Source organism: Heliconius melpomene, chromosome 10 (assembly GCF_056956725.1).
Source record: "Heliconius melpomene rosina isolate 202511_hmr_F chromosome 10, ASM5695672v1, whole genome shotgun sequence".
Taxonomy (NCBI): domain Eukaryota; kingdom Metazoa; phylum Arthropoda; class Insecta; order Lepidoptera; family Nymphalidae; genus Heliconius; species Heliconius melpomene.
This window is the reverse complement of record NC_140398.1, coordinates 4790831-4798454: the sequence shown is the minus strand read 5'-3', so window position 1 is coordinate 4798454 and position 7624 is coordinate 4790831. Positions and strand designations below refer to the sequence as shown.

General features: G+C 31.6%; 1 protein-coding gene across 1 annotated transcript; it reads right to left on the bottom strand.

Moving 5' to 3' along the window:
• Positions 1–3059: 3059 nt before the first annotated feature.
• LOC146535254 (UDP-glucosyltransferase 2-like) lies at positions 3060–5910 on the bottom strand. Its single transcript, XM_085191208.1, has 4 exons — positions 5036–5910; positions 4482–4704; positions 3734–3953; positions 3060–3347 (listed from the first exon to the last, which is right to left on the bottom strand). Exons 1-4 carry the CDS (start codon positions 5867–5869, stop codon positions 3062–3064), a joined length of 1563 nt encoding a protein of 520 aa, XP_085047334.1. The 5' UTR covers positions 5870–5910; the 3' UTR covers positions 3060–3061.
• Between the last annotated feature and the right edge of the window lie 1714 nt (positions 5911–7624).

Here is a 7624-nt window from a genome sequence, read left to right as displayed (position 1 = left end):
ATTTCAGCTTGATACCTCATATTTTTGGCGTGATTTTGTATGTACAAATACAACATCACTAATATATATTAATTAATTAATTAATAATACTATATTTATTAGTAAATTTTAGGCTATTATAGTTTCTTCGCTCTGGTGTTGAGTTTTTATTTCTTTGCTCTGGTAACGAGGCAAAGCGCGGTGTTGTTTGTTTTTCATAACATTATAAACACGATACGACCCCTTGAATAATCCGTTCGTAATTACGCCAATGCAGTCTATTTAAATAAATCTAACAACATCTGTTTAATCCCAGTACCATTTTGTTTCTTTCTTCGTTTTATTTATGTTAATAGTGAATTGTTAAATATGGCTGCACTGTGATATTTAATTTAGACATTTAATACACAATTACTCTATCGAGGCAAAAAGTAGAATGAATTATAATGCTTTATTTTTTATTTATTCATTATCAATAAAAAAAATTCAACTGTGGAATTGTACTACCTGCGGTAGTGTTTCCGGGTCGGTACGACCTGAATACCTTCAAAAAATCTATCCCCATTTTAAACGAACCTGTAGCTCGTCTAGTGTTACACGAGGTTGTTGGCGGTGATTATTTACCATGAGGGGTACCATTTACCGTACGGATGAGTACGCTCGTTTATCTTATCTATCTATATATATAAAATCGAAAGGTCACTCACTCATCACGAAATCTCAGAAACTACATGTGCAACGAATCTCAAATTTTGCATAGGAGTTATTTATAGGCCGTAGGTGCTCGCTAAGACGGGAATTTGCAATATTCGACTTCTAAGGGGTTGTTTTTGGGGTGGAAAGTTTGTATGAAACTTCGTTACTACAAATGCTAGGAGTCTCAAATTTTGCATGGACGTCACTTATAGGACGTATGTACTCATGGAAACAGAAATTAATAATGTAGTTCACGCAGGCGAAGCCGCGGGCGGGCCGCTAGTTTTACATAAAAAGAACATGATATACACTATTATTAAAATATAAATAAAAATGTATTCTCACTGCGTCCAAATGGCCTTTCCTAAATGAAAATATAAATAGAAGACCCAATTTCTCCACTTTCCCTTCGAAGCCTTTACAAAGCCATTTACAGAAATCGTCTATTCAATATGACTTATTGTCGTTTAGGCAATGACATCGGTGCCATAGTATTGTACCGTAATATTGTATCGAATTTACGTTTATTTGAATTTTTACATTTTTTTGCAGCGCCTGATTGGTTGTGGATTCGATACCCACTCCAGATCCTATTAATGTGACGATGAGTTCTGTCACCTAATAGATAGTACCTCAGTAAATATAATGGTAAATTACGTAGAAAATGAGAAACTGTTACACAATCAACACATTTTGGCTATTAAGATTTAGAACGTATATTTTTATTCGAACTAATCTGTTTAATACTTACTCGACCTATCCTTTGATTCGAGAAAAAAAATCTGAATGGGAATCGAATTCACAACAAATTTGCAGACGCGATAACCACTACGCCACAATGTGTCTTATGTAGACCACAAAAATTAAACAATTCCGCCCTAATGGAAAATATGTTTCCGATAATCATTATTATTGAAAAGACACCTACGCACATACCCACATCATTATCTATATATATAAAATCGAAAGGTCACTCACTCATCACGAAATCTCAGAATCTACATGTGCTAGAAATCTCAAATTTTGCATAGGAGTTATTTATAGGACATAGGTGCTCGCTAAGACGGGAATTTGCAATATTCGACTTCTAAGGGGTTGTTTTTGGGGTCGAAAGTTTGTAAGAAACTTCGTTACTACAAATGATAGGAGACTCAAATCTTGCATAGATGTCACTAGGACGTAGCCATGGAGACAGAAATTAATAATAACATAGTTCACGCGGGTGAAACCGCGAGCGGGCCGCTAGTCTTCTTATATAATCAAGTAACCTTAATGTACTTGTAGAACTTCTGTGAAAGAACAGAAATTTGAGTAATGAGATGAAATAATCATAGCTAATATTGTACTGAGATCTATAAAAATAATTTGTATAATAATAATAATCTATGTACTTATAGATATTATATAATATTTTTGATTTTATTATTTTAGATCTTTTTTTGTAAAAAAAAATGTATATAATAAAATGTATTGCCAAAACTCTCTTTTCTGCATCTTCTATTCTATACATCACAAAAAACGTGTGTTTCGACACCATAAAGAGAATCAAAATTCACAGGGTAATTCCGAACAAACAAACAACTCTTCCGCTTTACTATATTAGTATAGATATAAAAAAATATGTTTACAATTTCAACGTCATAATTCTAAAGCTGATAATATATAATTAACTTTTCATCATATCATCATGATAATTTTGATTTAATTGCATCAGGCGATAATGCGCCAATTATATTTGGAGTACTTATCTTTTAAATATGTTACTATAGCTACAGTCTTGCAAATATTTGATTTGATAATATAAAATGCAGTATTGTTATATAATATCATTATTAAATAATAATACTAGCGACCCGCGGCTTCGCCCGCTTATACTACTGAATTATTTATTTTAATACACTAAATTACTTTCGTGTTTTAATATATAATTTTTGTCAACGCACTTAAAATTATTATATATTATTATTTTAAATCTAAAGTAAAAACAATTAAAACCTTGTTGTTTTTTCGTTAAATCTATGAGGATATTCACACAGAATGACAGGTACTAGCTAGGATGTCATAGTGAGAATGAAGAAGAACGTGGTCAGTTGGTTTGAGCAAGCTGAATGAATGAGTGACTGCAGCATTGCTAAAAAGATTTATAAAGGAAAAATGAGCGGTAAGAGAGTCATGGGCAGACCTCGGTTAACCTTCAAAAACATAGTATCCAGAATCATGGTCACCTAAAAGACCATGATCCCCTGGAAGGCAGTTATGAAGATGTTTATGACAGTGGACGAGGCGGAAGAAGTTCACAGAGTCCGTGGCGCTTTGTGATCCTTTATCTCTGGTTGACTCTGGCTATGGAGACAACGTGAAGCTAAGTTAATAAGCCTTAAATATCTTAATAAATTTTTAATTTAGCACTTATTATAAAACGCTTAGATATTATAGAAATTATCTTTTTAACAATTATTAATAAAGCAGCTAAAATGCCCGTTAAGATAGTCAAAACAATTGTTATAAGTTTGACTTCATAGTATTCCGTCCAGGGCATATCGGCTGCGGGTGATTGGAGATGACTTCCCCCATACTTTATTACGTGTTCCGTCCACCAGACGGCGTTGTCAAGAGGTTTAATTGGATACTCTCTCATAAGAGTTCTTAGCTTTAAAATGTTTTCCTTGTAGCTGTAAATATAAACGAAACGTAGAGTAAATACAAAATATAATATCAGTACGTCTTTAAATAGATTATTCATAAGACAAGAAAATTGGAGTATTACTTTTTAGAAAACATGAACACAATATTTGAACGTAGCAGGATTTGAACCTGTGCCTCGTTGGAAGCCATCCAAGCGCTCTGACCAACTAAGCCATACGTACGTATGTCTTAGTTAAATTAATTATTTTTTATGTTTTCTGAAAAGTATTTTTCATTCCTAAGTGTGGAATAACACTTCAAATTTGAAAAAAATAAAAAAAGGATGGAGTGGGAGGAGGAAAGAAAGGAGGAGTGCATTTTCGATTTTTTTAAAGGATCTTTTTATCTAAATAATAAGCTAATAGATAATTACCTTTTATCTCCAATTACTGTTTTGATAGATTCTTCCAATTTATCAGCTGTCAAAGTAGTAATATCATGCAGGTGTCCAATTTTATAAATAACATATTTTTCAACATTGTACCATTGGTCTGCTATCATCGGTATACCTATGACAGGTACCGCAGCATCTATAGTTTCATCAGTTGATTGAAGACCGCCCTGGGTTATGAATAATTTTATATTTGGGTGTTCTAAAAGTAAAATATAATCATTATTATAATTATTTTTTTGTTTGTGAAGCAGAACAGAAGCTAATACTTCTAATGCTAATGTTTGGGGCCAAAAGAATTTTTAGTTATTATCATTTAGAGATTGAGAAAAAAGACAAATATCACTAGTATTTTAAATGAATAAACTCAATTTTTTACTATGTTTGCTTTTTACTTTAACTTACCTATGCTAGCTATAGACCTAAATTCCGTTTAATTGTATATACATACATACCCAAATAATACTTTTTCCAGACACAATCAATAAGCTTATTTTAATCTACAGAGATAATCAAAATTAATCGTAGAGTTCAAAGTATGCTTCTTATCTTTCATTTCCTGGGGGTAGCCCCGAATAAAATCCGTTCATTTTACCACATAGGATTTTTATATAGATAGTAAATAAGCCACCTTCTAAGATTTATGAGCTAACTAGAACTAAGAAATTTTCTTAATCATTGAAATTAAGCAACAGAATTTGTTTATATCAAAAGACTTGCTTATACTTACTAAGAAGATCAGGTTGTGGGAACCATTTTGATATTTTGATATTATCTGATTGTCCTGGAAGCACATCTTGGTCCCATTTCCACAAAATGTTATAAGGCAGTTTAGAAAATACACTTGCCATCATTTCAATCTTTTCCGGAGGTAGGAGAGAAGGTAACACATTTGTACCAAAACTTACGTATATAACACCATGTATTGAAGAATCCAAATAAGCCTTGAGGTCCTTAAATGAAATGTATTCATTATATAGTAAAAAAATTGTATCCATAAAACCTACAACGAACAAATCATAGTCTAATAAGTTATTGTTTATTTGATGTTCTATATTACAGAGAATAATCAAAAATATGTTTATATTAATAAAAAAATCTATTTTACATTTAAAAAAAATAACAAGGAAATTAAAAGTACGTGCATCAATGACTTGTTGGTCAATCGTTTTTTGTTTTCCTAGTTCAAAAGCAACAAGCATAAGTAAAATTGGTAAGAGAAATGCTTAGTATTTGGCTCACCTGTATGTACTCTTGTTCTATTAATGGTATAACATTTCATACCTGTGGGAGCTGCTTGCTTTCCGTTTGATGAATACCACCAATGTAAATAATACTTGGTGGAACTGGATGATTATCAGCCCACATAGGATGCTCATTTAAAAACATCATTTTAATTCTGCTATTTAGACTTTTGAAATTTGAGACACCGAAATGTTTATTAACAATATTTAAATCATGGTCCTCTATTGTGCTCACTAAATATTCGAATGCCATATGTTTAAAAAATTCAATTCCCTTCTCGACTAAAGTTAAATTATATGATCTTTGTCTTCCAGGAGTAGGATATAGCAACGGATGCATAGGTGCTCCAAATAAATTATATTGCATTGGAACTGCCCCAAATGAACTGATTAGTATGACAGGAGCATCAAATATATTACCTAGTCCTATAAGGGGACGACTCCACGCCTCAAGAATTAATAGATCAAAATATTTTTTATCTTTATTTTTCAATATATTTTTCACCTGAGGTGATTCAATTTGTTGATCAAAAATGTTTGCCAAAGTCTTGAGAGTTGACGTTATTTGAATTATAACATCTTCTCGATCTCCGTTTTTATAAAACTTTAATAAATCTCCCCACATATTATAGGAAATATCATGAACATCAATTTCTGTGAGATTAGCAGGTGCTTTTCCTGGTGGAAAAAATGGATCTGTGGTGACGGAGATGACCTCATGTCCACGTTTGGCTAAAGCTTGTGTGAGTGGACGAAACACAACTTGATGACTTACAGACGGTGTAGGAAAATATGCTAATATCCTTGCATTTTCTATTCTTGTCACCGCTAACAATAATGAAAACACTACCAATAAATACCTAGTTACTTCCATTACGATAAACTATGTTAACACAACTGACAATCATCATGTGATATGCTGCTAATATTTAATAAATTCATATCGCTTTATCGAAAGTTAAGCAATATATTGATAATAATGAAATGTGAAACTTTTAATTATCAAATAGGTATAATGCTATTTTTAGGATTCCGTACCTCAAAAGGAAAAACGGTACCCTTAGAATATCACTATGTAATCCATCTGTCAAGAATGGCCTTGAAAAATGGTTATCACATACGTTTGTACTCCCGCGCCACGATTGACTTCCACTCACCTTTTATAAGTTCTACTATCTATTAGTAATACTAAAATTGGTACGGAACGCTTGGTGATCGATTCTTATTCACACTTGACCAGTTTTTACAATGCTAAGCATCATTTCTGAGACTGTAAGCCAATTTTATTTTATCAATTTATCGTCCAATTGTTCATCTATGGTAAGACCATCTCACATAAGTAATCTAAAAGAGTTAAAAAGAAGTAATCTTATATGGGCTGTAAGATAGTAAGTATTATGAGTCAAATTTAGTATTTACATCCTTTGGTTCTATATTATACTCTTCTTTTATCCTTTTCTTATTTTAATATGTTAAATTTGAAAAACAGAGTGCCTTAACACTAGGTTCCCCCTGCACCCTGTTATATGCGGGATACAGCGTGAAGCTATTTTTTTAGTTACCATTAATAGAACTAGAGCAGATACATAGATATTTTTATAAATCAAGTCAAGTCAACTTCAAGTATTATTATAAATCATTTCTTATCGTGCCAGCTGCTGTTGGGATTTAAAAAACGGAAATACGAAGTGAAGATTAAAGTTTTTTTATCATTACAGTATCTCTATGATTAGGTACTGTTACCAATTTTAGTGGCATTTGATGGTTTTAATTGAGAAAAATAGAAATAATATTTTCTATTTATTTGTAATAGAAATAGTTTTTTTTTAATACTAGCGTCCCAACGTGTCTTTGCCGCTGGAACTCGACGAATATTATATCACCACGCCGTATGTGGGATACAATCAAAGCTAAAAAAAGTAGCTATTTAGGTAGTATACTTGGTGCTACATATATGGCTATTGCTTGAATGTCATGAAATATGAGAATTTATGTTAAGAAGTTATGTTATGTTAAGACATTTAGACAATATGGTTTAAAAGAAAGAAGAAGATAAAATAATTTAATGACATCATTTCAAAGATATAAAATTATCTGCTCTTAAAATCTTGTGCCGATAATATATTTTAACACTGAGATTAGAAATGGCAGAAAGTCGTACGACATAAAGGCTAGTTCAGAACGGTTTAATAATATTATAGTTACATAAATAGAAGATGTTTTTGCAAAAAAAATTATAATCTTCGCGCGCTAAGGGATGGCACTGCGAAAATAAAAACATATTTTTTGATATTTTGAATGATATATATTTTTTTACTTAACGCGTATCTCCACATAATTACATGTGTCTCATTACGTTGATCAATGCATGCAATCATTTTTATGCTTATTTTTTTATTTGTTTTTAAGGTTCCGTACCTCAATAGATAATAACCCTTATAGGATAACTTTGTTGTCCATCTCTCAAGATCATTTATCATTAAGATTATCATAAGAAATTAGTATTCAATATTTAGACCTAGGATTCTTTGAAAAAACCAAACTTCTATCAGAAGATACGAACATTTATGCCTCGATTTTGCTATATTTTGTATGAATTTCGTCGCGTATTCAAAGAGAAACGAAATTA